Source organism: Electrophorus electricus, chromosome 22 (assembly GCF_013358815.1).
Source record: "Electrophorus electricus isolate fEleEle1 chromosome 22, fEleEle1.pri, whole genome shotgun sequence".
Classification (NCBI taxonomy): Eukaryota; Metazoa; Chordata; class Actinopteri; order Gymnotiformes; family Gymnotidae; genus Electrophorus; species Electrophorus electricus.
In genome coordinates this window covers 14,589,786-14,612,756 of record NC_049556.1, presented here as the reverse complement: position 1 = coordinate 14,612,756, position 22,971 = coordinate 14,589,786, and the positions used below count along the sequence as shown (strand labels likewise).

The 22,971-nt window shown below is 46.0% G+C and overlaps 1 protein-coding gene across 1 annotated transcript in view; it reads right to left on the bottom strand.

The window, feature by feature from the left end:
- Positions 1-22,971, bottom strand: part of LOC113568851 (multifunctional procollagen lysine hydroxylase and glycosyltransferase LH3-like) — a 29,979-nt gene that overhangs the window by 3,064 nt on the left and 3,944 nt on the right. The window contains exons 3-14 of the mRNA XM_035521572.1: positions 21,123-21,259; positions 20,615-20,778; positions 16,031-16,143; positions 15,500-15,563; positions 15,292-15,389; positions 14,909-15,007; positions 6,080-6,211; positions 3,621-3,742; positions 3,019-3,123; positions 2,060-2,185; positions 1,381-1,522; positions 60-173 (exon numbers count right to left, since the gene is read on the bottom strand). Coding sequence (XP_035377465.1) covers positions 60-173; positions 1,381-1,522; positions 2,060-2,185; positions 3,019-3,123; positions 3,621-3,742; positions 6,080-6,211; positions 14,909-15,007; positions 15,292-15,389; positions 15,500-15,563; positions 16,031-16,143; positions 20,615-20,778; positions 21,123-21,259 — 1,416 coding nt within the window. The remainder of the gene's footprint in view (positions 1-59; positions 174-1,380; positions 1,523-2,059; positions 2,186-3,018; positions 3,124-3,620; positions 3,743-6,079; positions 6,212-14,908; positions 15,008-15,291; positions 15,390-15,499; positions 15,564-16,030; positions 16,144-20,614; positions 20,779-21,122; positions 21,260-22,971) is intronic.

Here is a 22,971-nt window from a genome sequence, read left to right as displayed (position 1 = left end):
GAATATGCTTGTATGTGTTTGAGACACAGAGAGTGAAAATTCAGAAGTATAGTCCTTACCATGGGGTTATCGAATATTTGCCAAATGTCAGGGTAGAGTCTGCTGATGTTGTAGTTCTTGGTTGAGATCAACCGGCCAAACTCATCTCTGTTAGACACAAACATGAACACACCCTACAAAACAAAGGCAGATCTACTCAAACTCTAGTGAGTAATCACAGTTAGGTAGGAAAATGTGTGTGTACGGCCAGGTTAGGGTTAGCATTAAGACTTGTGTGAACACTGGTGTGGGTTACTTGGTTATTGTTACTGAGCTCTACAGTGATCCCTGTATTCTACAGTGTTCTAGTTCATTGGTATGTTGGACTAACTTGCTGTACTGTACTAGGATGTATTCTATGAGGAAATGAAAAAGCACTTTTGTAAGTTGCTCTGGATAAGAGCATCTGCTAAATGCCGTAAATGTAAATGTCACCATGAAATGCTTGCTTGTGCTATAAGAGCTTATGCATGTAGCTATAACTACTTAATTATACAGGCTTATGACAGGCATTTTAAAGCAGTGTAATATATATTATATATATATATATATATATATATATATATATATATATATATATATATATATATATATATATATATAAATATAAAAAACTTAATTAATTAATTACTTCATTCATTCATTCATTCGGTAAACCACATTATAAATACATTTATAACGAATTAAAATACAGGATGGATTCACATGACATGTTGCCCAAACACTTTTTAAACTCTTTTTTAGCTATATACACTCCAGAGGTCTTTTATGGATAGTTTTTCCTGATTTGAAATGTCACTACATCAGTAATATCTTTCAGGTCTTCATATGGAACTGCACCAAGACAGGAAGTTTGGGGAGGGTACCTTGTATTTTTGTTTGCATCATAGTCTACATGCTGTAACAAATTTATTACAATGCAACTTTTGGTTGCAAGTGACTTTTTACCTAGCTTACACTTCACATTCATTTATTCTGACTTTTCAAATCCATATCAGTCACTTTGGCCCTCTGTGTTTGGCTGTGTTCTGTCTACACATCTTTGTCTAACGATTATCTGAGTCTGGACTGTATAAAGATAATGAGGCTGATGTGCCTTAAACAAACATTACCACATATGGATCCTGCCTCAGCTCACTTCATATTCCGATACGAATGAATGCAGTTGTATTTATGTAGCACCTTTCAAGGAGCCCAAGGTCACTTTACAATTAAAACACACACAGCTTTTATATCACGAGACAATTTATCATGATAGCTACCTAGATAGGGACTCAAACCTGAGACCCCAGCACTGAGAGGCAAACGCGCGGATACATATGTGCACACGCAGACAAACACCTGGTCTCGGACTGCTCTGCAGAAGACCATGTCAGGGTCTATCTCCTCCTGCTCATAGAGGGAGATGTGGGCCAGTCGTGTACGCAGGATGTCACCACGAATCAGGTACACCTGAGTTACATAGGGCACATTCCACAGGCCCCTGGACAGACAGGTAGACCAGAGTTACACAGGGCACATTCCACAGGCCCCTGTGGGCTTAGAACCCATTATTTATTTGTTAATGCATTAATTAAATGTATTATTTAGCTGTTGAATTCCTAACTCCTAACTTAGAATTCCTAACTCCTAACAGTGAGTTAGGGATTAGGGTGCAGTGAGAGCCTCTAGCAGACTTTTAATTAATTTTGAACAGAACAACACATTTCAACACAAGACATAAATGTAGACAGATTCATTCACAAACACCGACCTCCTGACCCACACAGACACACATACGCATTTACATTTAATTTTATCCAAAGCAACTTAAAATTATGACTGTGTACAACTTGAGTAACTGAGGGTTAAGGGTCTTGTTCAGGGAGCCAGCAGTGGCAACTTTGTAGTGGTGGGGCTTGAACCAGCAACCTTCTGATTACTAGTCAAGTACCTTCACCACTGAGCTACCACTACGCACGACTATACTCATAGCCACACGTACACTCCCTGCCACACACAGCATGAAGAGTGGCCTTACACTCGTTTGGCTTGCACAATGTCAATGTAATCCTCAGAACGGGAGTAGAACCCTTCAGGACTCAGAGCACCCCAGAAATTAGACCAGAGCTTCCCATGTCGAGACAACATTGGGGCAATCACTGACCTGAGAATGAGCGACAGACAGACAGAGGAAAAGACAGAAAGAGGCAGTCAGAAAATGCACACCAGGGTGTGCCCCCCCCCCCCCCCCCCCATTATACACACAATAGTTTGCTAAGTCTAACCCTACTTCTAGATTGACTAATTAAACTACTACTTATTGTAGGATGTTGCTTATTACACTGATGTTGACTAACAAACTCTAGTACTCAGTGTTATTTGCACTCATCATTGTTTCAGACAGACCTTATGAATTTTGTACTTCTAGGCATCAGCAGTGATCCCTGTATTTCTACAGTATTCTAGTTCACTGGCATTTTGGACTCTAACATGCTGTACTGTACTGGGATGTATTCTGTGAGGAAATTAAAAAGCACTTTTGTAAGTCGCTGTGGATAAGAGCGTCTGCTAAATGCTGTACATGTAAATATAACCCTGTGGAGCTAGTCTAGGGTTAACCTTGGTCTATCAAACCCCAACCCTGTGGATCTAGTCCAGGGTTAACCCTGGTCTATCTTAAACCCCAACCCTGTGGATCTAGTCTGATAGCTACCCACTTCAGATACGCTGGGGTAAGCAACCAACTGCTAGTCATACGTGCAGGAGAGACTGATTATCATACAACATAAAAATGATCACCACTCTGTTTGGATAGAATCTCTGACTGTTAACAACTCTCTGATTTTCTCTGTATTCTCTACAGAAACAGAAGCTGTCTTCTACTCAACAGTGTGTGTGTGTCTATTTGTGTGTGTGCAGGTGTATGCATGGAATGTGCCAGAGTGTGCTTATGTAAGGGTTTGAGAAAGTATGTGTGTGTGTGTGCGCGTGTGTTACTTGTTTTCTTCTATAAGGATCCGCAGTATGTCACGGTTGGTCAAAGCCACATCAGAATCAATGCTGAAGTAGTAATCACAGGTGATGCTGCTCTTACACGCCTCTCTAACACACACACGCACGCACACACACACACGCACGCGCGCACACACACGCACGCGCGCACACACACGCACGCGCGCGCACACACACGCACGCGCGCACACACACGCACGCGCGCACACACACGCACGCGCGCACACACACACACACACACACAATCTATGAAAGTGGAATGCGTGTGTCTCACTGTAGGCAGTATACATTATAGATATTATACATCCATATCATCAGGATTTGGACACATTCTAATTCCAGAACTTTTGGAAATTAAGTTAAGTTTTCTTTAAAAAAAAAAATCCAAATAGCCCTTTTCTATATTTCACACTAGAAAAATCTAAACTTACTTCAACAATAGAAAAATATAAAATACAAAAACTTGCTAATTGATTGCTAAAACTTTAACGACAGCTGACTCGTACACATATAGGCCTAGGGTTAAGGCTGGGGCTATGTAGGTGTGTGGGGGAGTGTGTGTGTGTGTTTGTGGTGTGTACACTTACACAGCCATGGTTCTGGCCCGGTCATGCCGGAGGTTTTCCTCAGGTCCAACAATACGAGCATCTAAGAACAAAGAACGATGCCGACTCCAAAACAACTCAATGTGCTTCTCATGATACACCACCTAATCTCTCTCACACACACACACACACACACATACACACGAGTAGAATATAACATTCTCAGGATTAATAGTTAATATACAGCCTCCTGAGTGTGCATGAGTGTGTTTGTGCAGGAGTGACTGTGCATGAGTGTGTGTATGTATAGGAGTGATTGTGTATGTGTGTATGTTTGTGTAGAAGTGTATGAGTATGCATGTATGTTTGTGTAGGAGTGATTGTGTACAAGCGTATATGGGTATGAGTGTGTGTATGTATAGGAGTGATTGTGGGAGTGTGTGCACGAGTGTGTGAGAGTAGGAGTGATGACTCATCGGTTCAACCAGATTCAGGCACACAAAATGGAATATAAAAAGATACAAAAGACATCCTTCCTGTAAACCGGTAAGCAAGCAGTACGAATGTGGGGTAATAGGTCTGCTAGATGTGATGGCCCTGACTTTACCCTGACTTTGTGTGTGTGTAGACAGAGAGACCTCGACAGACAGACAGCCAGCACTAGATGATCTGTAAACTCTAAAGCTTTATTTAGGACCTTGGTAATGAAGGACGCCACCCATCCCAACAATAGGCTTTTCTCTCTGTTGAGGTCAGGGAAGCGCTTTCGCTCCCTGAAGACTAAGACAGAGAGACTGAAGAGGAGCTTCTTCCCACAGGCCATTCGGGCCCTGAATCAGGGAAACTGATCAACTGTGCGGACCACCACCACCATGTAACATGTAACTGTAAAGATGTTCAATTGTAAGATGGAACTGTACATTGTGTACATACATATACACACGCATACATTTCTCTATACACCCGTTTTGTTTTGTTTTTTCCTCAGTTTGGACAGAGCACTCTCAAACCATTTCACTGCGAGATATACTGTGTATGATTATGTATGTGACAAATAAACCGAACTTGAACTTAAAATTGGTATAACCACTGATCCCGGTTAATCACTCGAGTCCCATATGAGCACCATTTCTAAAATAGCATTTAGGAAACCTGCTCACAATAAGACATAAACTAACCCTACAGACGCTTGGTTAGTTTAACCCTAACCCTACAGACGCTGTCGTACTTGCTGTCCAGTAAGTTGACATCTTGTTAAACAAGAGGATTCAACTTCACCCACATCCACACAAAGTGGTTTAGCTTCAGCAGAGAGAACTGAACTGCAGAAAGATGTTTTGGGTTTATGATTCAGTAGCTGTAACACTTTGTCTAGTAACAGTGACATGGTGAGGTGATTAAACCTAATGGGTTTCTGCTGGCTAGTTACCAAGTGTTTGTTGATTTGACCATGTTTAATTGCAGATGTATACACCACGCTGACCGTGTGTGTGTGTAGATACATACAGTGCATGCCACACTGACCGTGTGTGTGTAGATATAAACAGTGCATGCCACACTGACTGTGTGTGTGTGTGTGTGTGTGTGTGTGTGTGTGTGTGTGTGTAGATATATACAGTGCATGCCACACTGACCATGTGTGTGTGTAGCTATATACAGTGCATGCCATGCTGACCGTGTGTGTGTAGATATATACAGTGCATGCCACGCTGACCGTGTGTGTGTGTGTGTGTGTGTGTAGCTATATACAGTGCATGCCATGCTGACCGTGTGTGTGTAGATATATACAGTGCATGCCACGCTGATCGTGTGTGTGTGTGTGTAGCTATATACAGTGCATGCCATGCTGACTGTGTGTGTGTGTAGATATATACAGTGCATGCCACACTGACCGTGTGGGTGTGTGTGTGTGTGTGTAGCTATATACAGTGCATGCCATGCTGACCGTGTGTGTGTAGATATATACAGTGCATGCCACACTGACCGTGTGTGTGTGTGTGTGTGTGTGTAGATATATACAGTGCATGCCATGCTGACCGTGTGTGTGTAGATATATACAGTGCATGCCACGCTGACTGTGAGTGTTGAGCTGCTACAATGAATATGTGTTTGTGTTTGTCATGTATCTCTTTTAATCTGGTTGAGTTTGAGAGTACTGCACAGAATTTGGCTGGAGTACGTACGGGATACGAACGTTTCATGGTTGTGTTCAACAGTCCTGATTAGCTAGCTAGTGTGTTTCAGTATCTCATTAGTGCTGAACCATGAAAAAAAAAAAAGCATTTAGTCATCTTTTGTTTCTTTCAGCTAACCATTTGTGTCCAGCAGGGGGCACCCTGATCTGTGGCTGCTATGGAATTGTATGGTTTGCGTAGTGGTAAACGCCAGCAATGAACATTACTGTATCATAAATGTACATAGAGTAGTCAAATTGTTGTGTAAAATGTGCGTGAACCACATGTACGTTGTTGTGTAAAGCATGTGTGAATTCATGCATGTACATTGTTGTGGATGAAGAGCCTTAAACGAGTGTGTGGGTAATTCAGTGTTGTCAGTCTCTCCAGAAACTCCTCCAGGAAGGGTGTTGGCTGTTCGATGAACACAGCAATGTGCACCAGGGGCATCTCTTCATCCTACAGCAACAGTAGAGACATTCTACATTAAATGTTAGACACACGTCCCTTCTACATGCTACATGAACATTAGACGCATGTCCCCTCTAATTCTACATTAACGTTAGACGCACGTCCCCTCTACATACTACATTAACGTTAGAGACAAGACCCCTCTACATTCTACATTAACGTTAGAGACACGTCCCCTCTACATACTACATTAACGTTAGACGCACGCCCCCTCTACATTCTACATTAACGTTAGACGCACGTCCCCTCTACATACTACATTAACATTAGAGACAAGACCCCTCTACATACTACAGTAACATTAGAGACACGTCCCCTCTACATACTACATTAACATTAGACACGTCCGGTCTACATACCACAGTAACGTTAGACACGTCCCCTCTACATACCACAGTAACGTTAGCGACACGTCCCCTCTACATACCACAGTAACGTTAGCGACACGTCCCCTCTACATACCACAGAAAGGTTAGAGACACGTCCCCTCTACATACCACAGTAACGTTAGAGACACGTCCCCTCTACATACCACAGTAACGTTAGCGACACGTCCCCTCTACATACCACAGAAAGGTTAGAGACACGTCCCCTCTACATACGACAGTAACGTTAGCGACACGTCCCCTCTACATACCACAGAAAGGTTAGAGACACGTCCCCTCTACATACCACAGTGACGTTAGACACGTCCCCTCTACATACCACAGTAACGTTAGCGACACGTCCTCTCTACATACCACAGTAACGTTAGACACACGTCCCCTCTACATACCACAGTAACGTTAGATACGTCCCCTCTACATACCACAGTAACGTTAGACGCGTCCCCTCTACATACCACAGTAACGTTAGATACGTCCCCTCTACACACCACAGTAACGTTAGATACGTCCCCTCTACACACCACAGTAACGTTAGACACGTCCCCTCTACATACCACAGTAACGTTAGCGACACGTCCCCTCTACATACCACAGAAAGGTTAGAGACACGTCCCCTCTACACACCACAGTAACGTTAGACACGTCCCCTCTACATACCACAGAAAGGTTAGAGACACCTCCCCTCTACATACCACAGTAACGTTAGACACGTCCCCTCTACATACCACAGTGACGTTAGACACGTCCCCTCTACATACCACAGTAACGTTAGCGACACGTCCCCTCTACATACCACAGAAAGGTTAGAGACACGTCCCCTCTACATACCACAGTAACGTTAGCGACACGTCCCCTCTACATACCACAGTAACGTTAGACACGTCCCCTCTACATACCACAGTAACGTTAGACGCGTCCCCTCTACATACCACAGTAACGTTAGATGCGTCCCCTCTACATACCACAGTAACGTTAGACGCGTCCCCTCTACATACCACAGTAACGTTAGACGCGTCCCCTCTACATACCACAGTAACGTTAGACGCGTCCCCTCTACATACCACAGTAACGTTAGACGCGTCCCCTCTACATACCACAGTAACGTTAGACACACGTCCCCTCTACATACCACAATAACGTTAGACGCGTCCCCTCTACATACCACAGTAACGTTAGACGCGTCCCCTCTACATACCAGTAACGTTAGACGCGTCCCCTCTACATACCACAGTAACGTTAGACACACGTCCCCTCTACATACCACAGTAACGTTAGACGCGTCCCCTCTACATACCACAGTAACGTTAGACACGTCCCCTCTACATACCACAGTAACGTTAGATACGTCCCCTCTACACACCACAGTAACGTTAGACACGTCCCCTCTACATACCACAGTAACGTTAGCGACACGTCCCCTCTACATACCACAGAAAGGTTAGAGACACGTCCCCTCTACATACCACAGAAAGGTTAGAGACACGTCCCCTCTACACACCACAGTAACGTTAGACACGTCCCCTCTACATACCACAGAAAGGTTAGAGACACCTCCCCTCTACATACCACAGTAACGTTAGACACGTCCCCTCTACATACCACAGTAACGTTAGCGACACGTCCCCTCTACATACCACAGAAAGGTTAGAGACACGTCCCCTCTACATACCACAGTAACGTTAGACGCGTCCCCTCTACATACCACAGTAACGTTAGACGCGTCCCCTCTACATACCAGTAACGTTAGACGCGTCCCCTCTACATACCACAGTAACGTTAGACGCGTCCCCTCTACATACCACAGTAACGTTAGACACACGTCCCCTCTACATACCACAGTAACGTTAGACGCGTCCCCTCTACATACCACAGTAACGTTAGATACGTCCCCTCTACATACCACAGTAACGTTAGACGCGTCCCCTCTACATACCACAGTAACGTTAGACGCGTCCCCTCTACATACCACAGTAACGTTAGCGACACGTCCCCTCTACACACCACAGTAACGTTAGACGCGTCCCCTCTACACACCACAGTAACGTTAGACACGTCCCCTCTACACACCACAGTAACGTTAGACACGTCCCCTCTACATACCACAGTAACGTTAGACACGTCCCCTCTACATACCACAGTAACGTTAGCGACACGTCCCCTCTACATACCACAGAAAGGTTAGAGACACGTCCCCTCTACATACCACAGTAACGTTAGACGCGTCCCCTCTACACACCACAGTAACGTTAGCGACACGTCCCCTCTACACACCACAGTAACGTTAGCGACACGTCCCGTCTACACACCACAGTAACGTTAGACACGTCCCCTCTACACACCACAGTAACGTTAGACACGTCCCCTCTACATACCACAGTAACGTTAGACACGTCCCCTCTACATACCACAGAAAGGTTAGAGACACGTCCCCTCTACATACCACAGTAACGTTAGACACGTCCCCTCTACATACCACAGTAACGTTAGCGACACGTCCCCTCTACATACCACAGAAAGGTTAGAGACACGTCCCCTCTACATACCACAGTAACGTTAGACGCGTCCCCTCTACATACCACAGTAACGTTAGACGCGTCCCCTCTACATACCAGTAACGTTAGACACGTCCCCTCTACATACCACAGTAACGTTAGACACACGTCCCCTCTACATACCACACTAACGTTAGACGCGTCCCCTCTACATACCACAGTAACGTTAGACGCGTCCCCTCTACATACCACAGTAACGTTAGACGCGTCCCCTCTACATACCACAGTAACGTTAGACACGTCCCCTCTACATACCACAGTAACGTTAGACGCGTCCCCTCTACATACCACAGTAACGTTAGACGCGTCCCCTCTACACACCACAGTAACGTTAGACGCGTCCCCTCTACATACCACAGTAACGTTAGACGCGTCCCCTCTACATACCACAGTAACGTTAGACGCGTCCCCTCTACATACCACAGTAACGTTAGACGCGTCCCCTCTACACACCACAGTAACGTTAGACACGTCCCCTCTACACACCACAGTAACGTTAGACACGTCCCCTCTACATACCACAGTAACGTTAGACACGTCCCCTCTACATACCACAGTAACGTTAGCGACACGTCCCCTCTACATACCACAGAAAGGTTAGAGACACGTCCCCTCTACATACCACAGTAACGTTAGACGCGTCCCCTCTACATACCACAGTAACGTTAGACACACGTCCCCTCTACATACCACAGTAACGTTAGACGCGTCCCCTCTACATACCACAGTAACGTTAGACACGTCCCCTTTACACACCACAGTAACGTTACACGTCCCCTCTACATACCACAGTAACGTTAGCGACACGTCCCCTCTACATACCACAGTAACGTTAGCGACACGTCCCCTCTACATACCACAGTAACGTTAGCGACACGTCCCCTCTACATACCACAGAAAGGTTAGAGACACGTCCCCTCTACATACCACAGTAACGTTAGCGACACGTCCCCTCTACATACCACAGTAACGTTAGCGACACGTCCCCTCTACACACCACAGTAACGTTAGCGACACGTCCCCTCTACACACCACAGTAACGTTAGCGACACGTCCCGTCTACACACCACAGTAACGTTAGACACGTCCCCTCTACACACCACAGTAACGTTAGACACGTCCCCTCTACATACCACAGTAACGTTAGCGACACGTCCCCTCTACATACCACAGAAAGGTTAGAGACACGTCCCCTCTACATACCACAGAAAGGTTAGACGCGTCCCCTCTACATAACACAGTAACGTTAGACACGTCCCCTCTACATACCACAGTAACGTTAGACGCGTCCCCTCTACATACCACAGTAACGTTAGCGACACGTCCCCTCTACATACCACAGTAACATTAGAGACACGTCCCCTCTACATACCACAGTAACGTTAGACACGTCCCCTCTACATACCACAGTAACGTTAGCGACACGTCCCCTCTACATACCACAGTAACGTTAGCGACACGTCCCCTCTACATACCACAGAAAGGTTAGAGACACGTCCCCTCTACATACCACAGAAAGGTTAGAGACACGTCCCCTCTACATACCACAGTAACGTTAGCGACACGTCCCCTCTACATACCACAGAAAGGTTAGAGACACGTCCCCTCTACATACGACAGTAACGTTAGCGACACGTCCCCTCTACATACCACAGAAAGGTTAGAGACACGTCCCCTCTACATACCACAGTGACGTTAGACACGTCCCCTCTACATACCACAGTAACGTTAGCGACACGTCCCCTCTACATACCACAGAAAGGTTAGCGACACGTCCCCTCTACATACCACAGTAACGTTAGACGCGTCCCCTCTACATACCACAGTAACGTTAGACGCGTCCCCTCTACATACCACAGTAACGTTAGACGCGTCCCCTCTACATACCACAGTAACGTTAGACGCGTCCCCTCTACATACCACAGTAACGTTAGACGCGTCCCCTCTACATACCACAGTAACGTTAGACACACGTCCCCTCTACATACCACAATAACGTTAGACGCGTCCCCTCTACATACCACAGTAACGTTAGACGCGTCCCCTCTACATACCAGTAACGTTAGACGCGTCCCCTCTACATACCACAGTAACGTTAGACACACGTCCCCTCTACATACCACAGTAACGTTAGACGCGTCCCCTCTACATACCACAGTAACGTTAGATACGTCCCCTCTACATACCACAGTAACGTTAGACGCGTCCCCTCTACATACCACAGTAACGTTAGATACGTCCCCTCTACACACCACAGTAACGTTAGACACGTCCCCTCTACATACCACAGTAACGTTAGCGACACGTCCCCTCTACATACCACAGAAAGGTTAGAGACACGTCCCCTCTACACACCACAGTAACGTTAGACACGTCCCCTCTACATACCACAGAAAGGTTAGAGACACCTCCCCTCTACATACCACAGTAACGTTAGACACGTCCCCTCTACATACCACAGTGACGTTAGACACGTCCCCTCTACATACCACAGTAACGTTAGCGACACGTCCCCTCTACATACCACAGAAAGGTTAGAGACACGTCCCCTCTACATACCACAGTAACGTTAGCGACACGTCCCCTCTACATACCACAGTAACGTTAGACACGTCCCCTCTACATACCACAGTAACGTTAGACGCGTCCCCTCTACATACCACAGTAACGTTAGATGCGTCCCCTCTACATACCACAGTAACGTTAGACGCGTCCCCTCTACATACCACAGTAACGTTAGACGCGTCCCCTCTACATACCACAGTAACGTTAGACGCGTCCCCTCTACATACCACAGTAACGTTAGACGCGTCCCCTCTACATACCACAGTAACGTTAGACGCGTCCCCTCTACATACCACAGTAACGTTAGACACACGTCCCCTCTACATACCACAATAACGTTAGACGCGTCCCCTCTACATACCACAGTAACGTTAGACGCGTCCCCTCTACATACCAGTAACGTTAGACGCGTCCCCTCTACATACCACAGTAACGTTAGACACACGTCCCCTCTACATACCACAGTAACGTTAGACGCGTCCCCTCTACATACCACAGTAACGTTAGACACGTCCCCTCTACATACCACAGTAACGTTAGACGCGTCCCCTCTACATACCACAGTAACGTTAGATACGTCCCCTCTACACACCACAGTAACGTTAGACACGTCCCCTCTACATACCACAGTAACGTTAGCGACACGTCCCCTCTACATACCACAGAAAGGTTAGAGACACGTCCCCTCTACACACCACAGTAACGTTAGACACGTCCCCTCTACATACCACAGAAAGGTTAGAGACACCTCCCCTCTACATACCACAGTAACGTTAGACACGTCCCCTCTACATACCACAGTAACGTTAGCGACACGTCCCCTCTACATACCACAGAAAGGTTAGAGACACGTCCCCTCTACATACCACAGTAACGTTAGACGCGTCCCCTCTACATACCACAGTAACGTTAGACGCGTCCCCTCTACATACCAGTAACGTTAGACGCGTCCCCTCTACATACCACAGTAACGTTAGACGCGTCCCCTCTACATACCACAGTAACGTTAGACACACGTCCCCTCTACATACCACAGTAACGTTAGACACACGTCCCCTCTACATACCACAGTAACGTTAGACGCGTCCCCTCTACATACCACAGTAACGTTAGATACGTCCCCTCTACATACCACAGTAACGTTAGACGCGTCCCCTCTACATACCACAGTAACGTTAGACGCGTCCCCTCTACATACCACAGTAACGTTAGCGACACGTCCCCTCTACACACCACAGTAACGTTAGACGCGTCCCCTCTACACACCACAGTAACGTTAGACACGTCCCCTCTACACACCACAGTAACGTTAGACACGTCCCCTCTACATACCACAGTAACGTTAGACACGTCCCCTCTACATACCACAGTAACGTTAGCGACACGTCCCCTCTACATACCACAGAAAGGTTAGAGACACGTCCCCTCTACATACCACAGTAACGTTAGACGCGTCCCCTCTACACACCACAGTAACGTTAGCGACACGTCCCCTCTACACACCACAGTAACGTTAGCGACACGTCCCGTCTACACACCACAGTAACGTTAGACACGTCCCCTCTACATACCACAGTAACGTTAGACACGTCCCCTCTACATACCACAGAAAGGTTAGAGACACGTCCCCTCTACATACCACAGTAACGTTAGACACGTCCCCTCTACATACCACAGTAACGTTAGCGACACGTCCCCTCTACATACCACAGAAAGGTTAGAGACACGTCCCCTCTACATACCACAGTAACGTTAGACGCGTCCCCTCTACATACCACAGTAACGTTAGACGCGTCCCCTCTACATACCAGTAACGTTAGACGCGTCCCCTCTACATACCACAGTAACGTTAGACACACGTCCCCTCTACATACCACAGTAACGTTAGACGCGTCCCCTCTACATACCACAGTAACGTTAGACGCGTCCCCTCTACATACCACAGTAACGTTAGACGCGTCCCCTCTACATACCACAGTAACGTTAGACACGTCCCCTCTACATACCACAGTAACGTTAGACGCGTCCCCTCTACATACCACAGTAACGTTAGACGCGTCCCCTCTACACACCACAGTAACGTTAGACACGTCCCCTCTACACACCACAGTAACGTTAGACACGTCCCCTCTACATACCACAGTAACGTTAGACACGTCCCCTCTACATACCACAGTAACGTTAGCGACACGTCCCCTCTACATACCACAGAAAGGTTAGAGACACGTCCCCTCTACATACCACAGTAACGTTAGACGCGTCCCCTCTACATACCACAGTAACGTTAGACACACGTCCCCTCTACATACCACAGTAACGTTAGACGCGTCCCCTCTACATACCACAGTAACGTTAGACACGTCCCCTTTACACACCACAGTAACGTTACACGTCCCCTCTACATACCACAGTAACGTTAGCGACACGTCCCCTCTACATACCACAGTAACGTTAGCGACACGTCCCCTCTACATACCACAGTAACGTTAGCGACACGTCCCCTCTACATACCACAGTAACGTTAGCGACACGTCCCCTCTACATACCACAGTAACGTTAGCGACACGTCCCCTCTACATACCACAGTAACGTTAGCGACACGTCCCCTCTACACACCACAGTAACGTTAGCGACACGTCCCCTCTACACACCACAGTAACGTTAGCGACACATCCCGTCTACATACCACAGTAACGTTAGACACGTCCCCTCTACACACCACAGTAACGTTAGACACGTCCCCTCTACATACCACAGTAACGTTAGCGACACGTCCCCTCTACATACCACAGAAAGGTTAGAGACACGTCCCCTCTACATACCACAGAAAGGTTAGAGACACGTCCCCTCTACATACCACAGTAACGTTAGCGACACGTCCCCTCTACATACCACAGTAACTTTAGATACGTCCCCTCTACATACCACAGTAACGTTAGCGACACATCCCCTCTACATACCACAGAAAGGTTAGAGATCACTGCCAACACCTGTTATTCGTGTTCCACAATAAGAGGGAGTACTGTCTTTTGAACAGGACTGTATACCCAAAATGTTATACAAATGATTTTCTAATTGAAAAATTAAGCAATGTAAGAAGTACAAGAGTATCCCTAAATACTAAAGGGGTGACAGAATGACAGGAAACCACAGATAGGAATAATTAAAATTAAAACACTAACTGGGATATCGTTAAGATATAGCAGATCATCACAGATGCCACATCCTCTTTCATATGTCCACGCTGTTGGAACATAGTTGCCCAGGTAATTCAGCTGGAGCTAGAGACACACACACACACACACACACACACACACACAATAAAGACATTCAACAATAAAGCAAGACCAGACAAGGGTGGGACTGATGAATTGTGTCACAACTGGCCTCTCCATGGACTGTTACTGGTTTGTTTTGGGGCAGTATCTGATAAATCTAATAATCTCTAGGCTAGGGTCAGGGTCAGGCTACTGTACCAGCCTAATGCTCATCTGACATTAAGAGAGCGGGAGGGGCAGTGAGGCAGAGGGGTGGAGAGAGGCAGTGAGGCAGAGGGGTGATTTACCTTGGTAGGTCCATTGCCATGGATAACAACTGGAAGTGTATCGTAAGCAACATTGCGAGCTCTGACTCGAGATTTCTCAAACTTCAGAACCACTTCCTCTAAAAGTTTAAAGAACACACATGTTCCTTAACACACATGACATCTAAAATTGAAAAAGGACAATGCAAAGTGTGTGTATACACACACCCACGTTCATATGTGTTCTTACCAATGGCGCCATTAAGATTCTGGAAAATCCGTGATTTATGATCCAGTGTCATGTTGAACTTAGTCTGAGAGAGAGAGAGAGAGAGAGAGAAAACAATGAGAAACAAGGGTTAGTAACAGCTTATTAATGTGTTAAAGGGTTAGTAACAGCTTATTGATGTGTTAATGGGTTAGGGTTAGTAATAGCTTGTTAATGGGTTAGGGTTAGTAACAGCTTATTAATGTGTTAAAGGGTTAGTAACAGCTTATTAATGTGTTAATGGTTTGTTAGCTGCCACTACTACTGTTGCCTCTATGTTTTATTATTATTATTATTATTAAAATAGTAGTATTGGAGACGGTGTGGGTTTTTGTTGCAGTCGTAATTTTTGATATTACTGCAGCTACTAACAGGCTTTACAGTAATTTTCTGAAAACACAATCAATTGAATTGGGAGAAAGAGAAACAGGAAAAGGAAAAATGTCTTTCAGGTGAAAGACAGACACACAGACAGACACAGGCACAGACAAACACACAGACAGACAGACACACCCTTTGTTCCTGGTCCAGGTAGATGCGTGTGTAGAACAGCTGGTCATCATCATGGTCTCTGTGGTTCCATTGCTCCACAACAGCAAAGATCTCGGGAGCAAACCCAATGAACCCTACACAAACACACACACACACACAAACCCAAATGAACCCTACACACACCCACTCAAACCATTGCAAACCCAAATGAACCCTACACACACACACACCCCATCACAAACCCAAATGAATCCTTCACTCACACACACACACAAACGACCACAAACCCAAATGAATCCTTCACACACACACACACGACCACAAACCCAAATGAACCCGACACACACACACACACACTCAAACCATCACAAACCCAAATGAACCCTACACACACACACACACACACACACACAAACCCAAATGAACCCTACACACACACAGACACACTCATAAACCATCACAAACCCAAAGGAACCCTACACACACACGCACACACACACACACGACCACAAACCCAAATGAACCCTACACACACACACATACCCCCCACCATCGCAAACTCAAATGAACCCTACACACACACACACACACACACACACACACTCAAACCCAAATGAACCCTACACACACACACACTCAAACCATCGCAAACCCAAATGAACCCTACACACACACACACACACACACTCAAACCATCGCAAACCCAAATGAACCCTACACACACACACACACACACACACTCAAACCATCGCAAACCCAAATGAACCCTACACACACACACACACACACACACTCAAACCATCGCAAACCCAAATGAACCCTACACACACACACACACACACACACACACACACACACACACAAACCCAAATGAACCCTACACACACACAGACACACTCATAAACCATCACAAACCCAAAGGAACCCTACACACACACGCACGCACACACACACACGACCACAAACCCAAATGAACCCTACACACACACACACACACACACCCCCCACCATCACAAACTCAAATGAACCCTACACCCCCCCCACCATCGCAAACTCAAATGAACCCTACACACACACACACACACACACACACTCAAACCATCGCAAACCCAAATGAACCCTACACACACACACACACACACACACACACACACACACACACACAAACCCAAATGAACCCTACACACACACAGACACACTCATAAACCATCACAAACCCAAAGGAACCCTACACACACACGCACGCACACACACACACGACCACAAACCCAAATGAACCCTACACACACACACACACACCCCCCACCATCACAAACTCAAATGAACCCTACACCCCCCCCACCATCGCAAACTCAAATGAACCCTACACACACACACACACACACACACACACACACACTCAAACCCAAATGAACCCTACACACACACACACACACACACACACTCAAACCATCGCAAACCCAAATGAACCCTACACACACACACACACACACTCAAACCATCGCAAACCCAAATGAACCCTACACACACACACACACCCCCCCCACCATCACAAACTCAAATGAACCCTACACCCCCCCCACCATCGCAAACTCAAATGAACCCTACACACACACACACACACACACTCAAACCCAAATGAACCCTACACACACACACACTCAAACCATCGCAAACCCAAATGAACCCTACACACACACTCAAACCATCGCAAACCCAAATGAACCCTACACACACACTCAAACCATCGCAAACCCAAATGAACCCTACACACACACACTCAAACCATCGCAAACCCAAATGAACCCTACACACACACACACACACACTCAAACCATCGCAAACCCAAATGAACCCTACACACACACACACACACACTCAAACCATCGCAAACCCAAATGAACCCTACACACACACACACACACTCAAACCATCGCAAACCCAAATGAACCCTACACACACACACACACACACACTCAAACCATCGCAAACCCAAATGAACCCTACACACACACACACACACACTCAAACCATCGCAAACCCAAATGAACCCTACACACACACACACTCAAACCATCGCAAACCCAAATGAACCCTACACACACACACACACACGCTCAAACCATCGCAAACCCAAATGAACCCTACACACACACACACACACGCTCAAACCATCGCAAACCCAAATGAACCCTACACACACACACACACACGCTCAAACCATCGCAAACCCAAATGAACCCTACACACACACACACACACGCTCAAACCATCGCAAACCCAAATGAACCCTACACACACACACACACACTCAAACCATCGCAAACCCAAATGAACCCTACACACACACACACACACACACTCAAACCATCGCAAACCCAAATGAACCCTACACACACACACACACACACTCAAACCATCGCAAACCCAAATGAACCCTACACACACACACACTCAAACCATCGCAAACCCAAATGAACCCTACACACACACACACACTCAAACCATCGCAAACCCAAATGAACCCTACACACACACTCAAACCATCGCAAACCCAAATGAACCCTACACACACACACACACACACTCAAACCATCGCAAACCCAAATGAACCCTACACACACACACTCAAACCATCGCAAACCCAAATGAACCCTACACACACACACTCAAACCATCGCAAACCCAAATGAACCCTACACACACACACACACACACTCAAACCATCGCAAACCCAAATGAACCCTACACACACACACACACACTCAAACCATCGCAAACCCAAATGAACCCTACACACACACACACACACACACACTCAAACCATCGCAAACCCAAATGAACCCTACACACACACACACACACTCAAACCATCGCAAACCCAAATGAACCCTACACACACACACACTCAAACCATCGCAAACCCAAATGAACCCTACACACACACACACTCAAACCATCGCAAACCCAAATGAACCCTACACACACACACACACACTCAAACCATCGCAAACCCAAATGAACCCTACACACACACACACACACTCAAACCATCGCAAACCCAAATGAACCCTACACACACACACACACACACACTCAAACCATCGCAAACCCAAATGAACCCTACACACACACACACACACACTCAAACCATCGCAAACCCAAATGAACCCTACACACACACACACTCAAACCATCGCAAACCCAAATGAACCCTACACACACACACACACAAACCATCGCAAACCCAAATGAACCCTACACACACACACACACACAAACCATCGCAAACCCAAATGAACCCTACACACACACACAAACCATCGCAAACCCAAATGAACCCTACACACACACACACACACAAACCATCGCAAACCCAAATGAACCCTACACACACACACACACAAACCATCGCAAACCCAAATGAACCCTACACACACACACACTCAAACCATCGCAAACCCAAATGAACCCTACACACACACACACTCAAACCATCGCAAACCCAAATGAACCCTACACACACACACACACACACTCAAACCATCGCAAACCCAAATGAACCCTACACACACACACACACACACACTCAAACCATCGCAAACCCAAATGAACCCTACACACACACACACACACACACTCAAACCATCGCAAACCCAAATGAACCCTACACACACACACACACACACACACACTCAAACCATCGCAAACCCAAATGAACCCTACACACACACACACACTCAAACCATCGTAAACCCAAATGAACCCTACACACACACACACACACTCAAACCATCGCAAACCCAAATGAACCCTACACACACACACACACACACTCAAACCATCGCAAACCCAAATGAACCCTACACACACACACACACACACACTCAAACCATCGCAAACCCAAATGAACCCTACACACACACACACACACACACTCAAACCATCGCAAACCCAAATGAACCCTACACACACACACACACACACACACACACTCAAACCATCGCAAACCCAAATGAACCCTACACACACACACACTCAAACCATCGCAAACCCAAATGAACCCTACACACACACTCAAACCATCGCAAACCCAAATGAACCCTACACACACACACACACACACTCAAACCATCACAAACCCAAATGAACCCTAAATACACACACACACACACACACACTCAAACCATCACAAACCCAAATTAACCCTACATACACACACACACGTAAACCAACCCACACACAAACCACCACAACCCCTATTGATAACCAAAGGATTTCACAATTCATTTTTCACATTGTATTACACTGTAGCACCACAGTTATAACACTCAATTATGATGCTTGTACACCATGATCGCACGTGTGTGCACACGCACACACACACACAGACATGCATGCAGAGTGGCGATTCCAGAGTCTGTTGGGGCTGCAGGCAAAAATTCACGGGGCCACCCAAGAGAATTCAGGACTCTTTGCCATTACTGTAGTTTAAAGTGTGGCAGTCCTCGGGCACCCCCCACTGGCCTGGGGCCCTCAGCAGTTGCCGGCCTTGCCTGGTGTCAAGCAGCACCTCTGTGCACACTCACACACACCCACACCTACCTCCAGAGTTGAGGTAGCGTTTGCCGCTGTGGACAGGTGGGTACTTTGGGGCCAGCCGCTGGTCAGGCCAACAGAAGCCCTCAGCAGAGAAAACCACTCGGTGCTTAAAGCGGGAGAATTTCAACAGGAGCTCCTCCGGCCCGCTCGTCAGGATGACATCATAACTACAGACATCAGCATCACAGGGACGACACAACGACAGACGGATGTCATGTGAATGACATCATAACTCCAGACAGAAATACAATCATGAAGGTGCATACAAATGTAGAATAGATAATGCTATTATTAATAATGCTATTATTAATGTTATACACAGCATTAGAACTCAGGACATTGGTATGTATTAACACAAAGCAGGCATCATACACAGTGTTAGTACAGAGCGTTAGTACACAGCAGAGATTTAGCACACAGAACACTAGTAGGGACACACTGTCCAGGTAGAGAGGCAAACATTTGTGTTTCAACACACACGCAAACACGCACGCGTGCGCACAGGACCCACCTGTCGACGAAGAGGATAACTGTGTTGTGTTTGTCTTTGTGTTTCTGCATTTCATTCTTCAACCATCGAACCTTCTGTCCACCACCAACAGTTTTAGCTACATCACCCCCTCTCCAATCCTCTCCAAGACCCAGCACCTACACACACACACACCTTAATTTGGACTGAGCATTAATATATTGTTCAAATTAAACTGAATATAAACATTACCCTGTAATTAGCTAAAAAGGGCAAATATTAGCTAAAATATCTCATTATCTTGAAGGAATCTATGGTTAAGATGTGTAAGGTTATTTACTAATTTAGTTAGTCAACATTAAGGTCATCTACTCATTTAGGTAGCCTTAAGATTACATTGTCAGATAAAGTAAGATTCTAAGATATTTTGGCAATGAAGAAATGAAGAGTTTAATTCTAGAATGCAGCTGATGGAAGGCACATGTTTACTGACTCTGGATAATCATGGACCACTAGACAATGTATTCTTTTCTTGTGATGTGATTGAACCTGGCATTATTGGAAAGGGCATGCACCAACAAATGTGGGACAGGTTTGGGTGGAGACACTGCCCTATGGGAAGAGTTAAAATAGTCTCATAAGTGACAGCTGAATATATACACACACATTATATATATATATATATATATATATATATATATACACACACACACACACACACACACACATATATATATATATATGTGTGTACGTTTATGTATATACACTCTCTGGAACCTTTCTTTTCTATTAAAACCTTTTTACTTATTATCCACATCTGACTCCCCGTTTCATTGAATTTCCACCACAGAATTTGTCGTAGTCGGCAGGATCAGCGAGAGGCACCATGCGGAGCGGCGGTGACTAAACTTCGAGGACGCTCCTCAGAGAGAAAACTGAGCTGGGAAAAAAGAGGGAAACCCACAAGAATACGGGAAAGTACCTAACCAGGGAGTGACGTCCCGCTTGACTCCGGTGGTGTGCTCCGCCTGATCTAATGAACGGAACGTAAGTGGTGAAGTTCAGTAATTTAATCCTAGAAGAAAGTGACGTAGTGATCCGCCTGAGTCTACCCTGGGGTGGGTCTGTAATGTAGCATAGTATATGAGATACTAGGGCTTAAAAATAGGGTCTAGAGGACTCCGGAGTCTGGGACTCCGCCAGCCTAAGAGAATAGGCACACTGAGTAGACGTACTAGTGAAAGAAATAGGCCCGGGCTGACAGAACACCCCACAGGGAAAGGAGTGGACTCAGTGTACTAGCACGATTTACTGGAGCGGAACCAATCCAGATCGGGGGTAGGTGGTGTGGATAATAAGATAAGAATAGGAAAATTGTAGAGAGTAGGTAAGTTTCCTTTGTTCTTTTGTTGCCTGGATCCGGGAAAAAAAAAATAAAAATATATATATATATATTATTATTATTATTATTATTATTATTATGGGTGCGGGCAACAGTAAGAAGTACGAGTTCAGTCGCTGACTTTCTCGTCCGTCTGATGCGTGTCCACACTGAACATTGTGGTACTGACACACCAGCAACGAGGAAATGGTCGTGGCAGGGGACGTGGTCGCGGAAGAGGCAGAGGCAGAGGCAGAGGAAAAGGAGGGAAAACTGATTGGATGAAAGGACAGGAATGCTACAACTGGGGAAAGTTTGGACACTTTGCCAGAAACTGTCCGGAGGAGGATAACTCATACGACGGGGGCACAGACCAGGATCCCACAATCCACGAGTGACGGGCGGTGGAGAGGCAGGACAGCAGCGGACAACTGAGTGAAGACGGCAAAAGGGAAGTGACAAATTTAAATTACCAACTATTACAGCAGATTAGTAAAGGGCCAAGTAGAG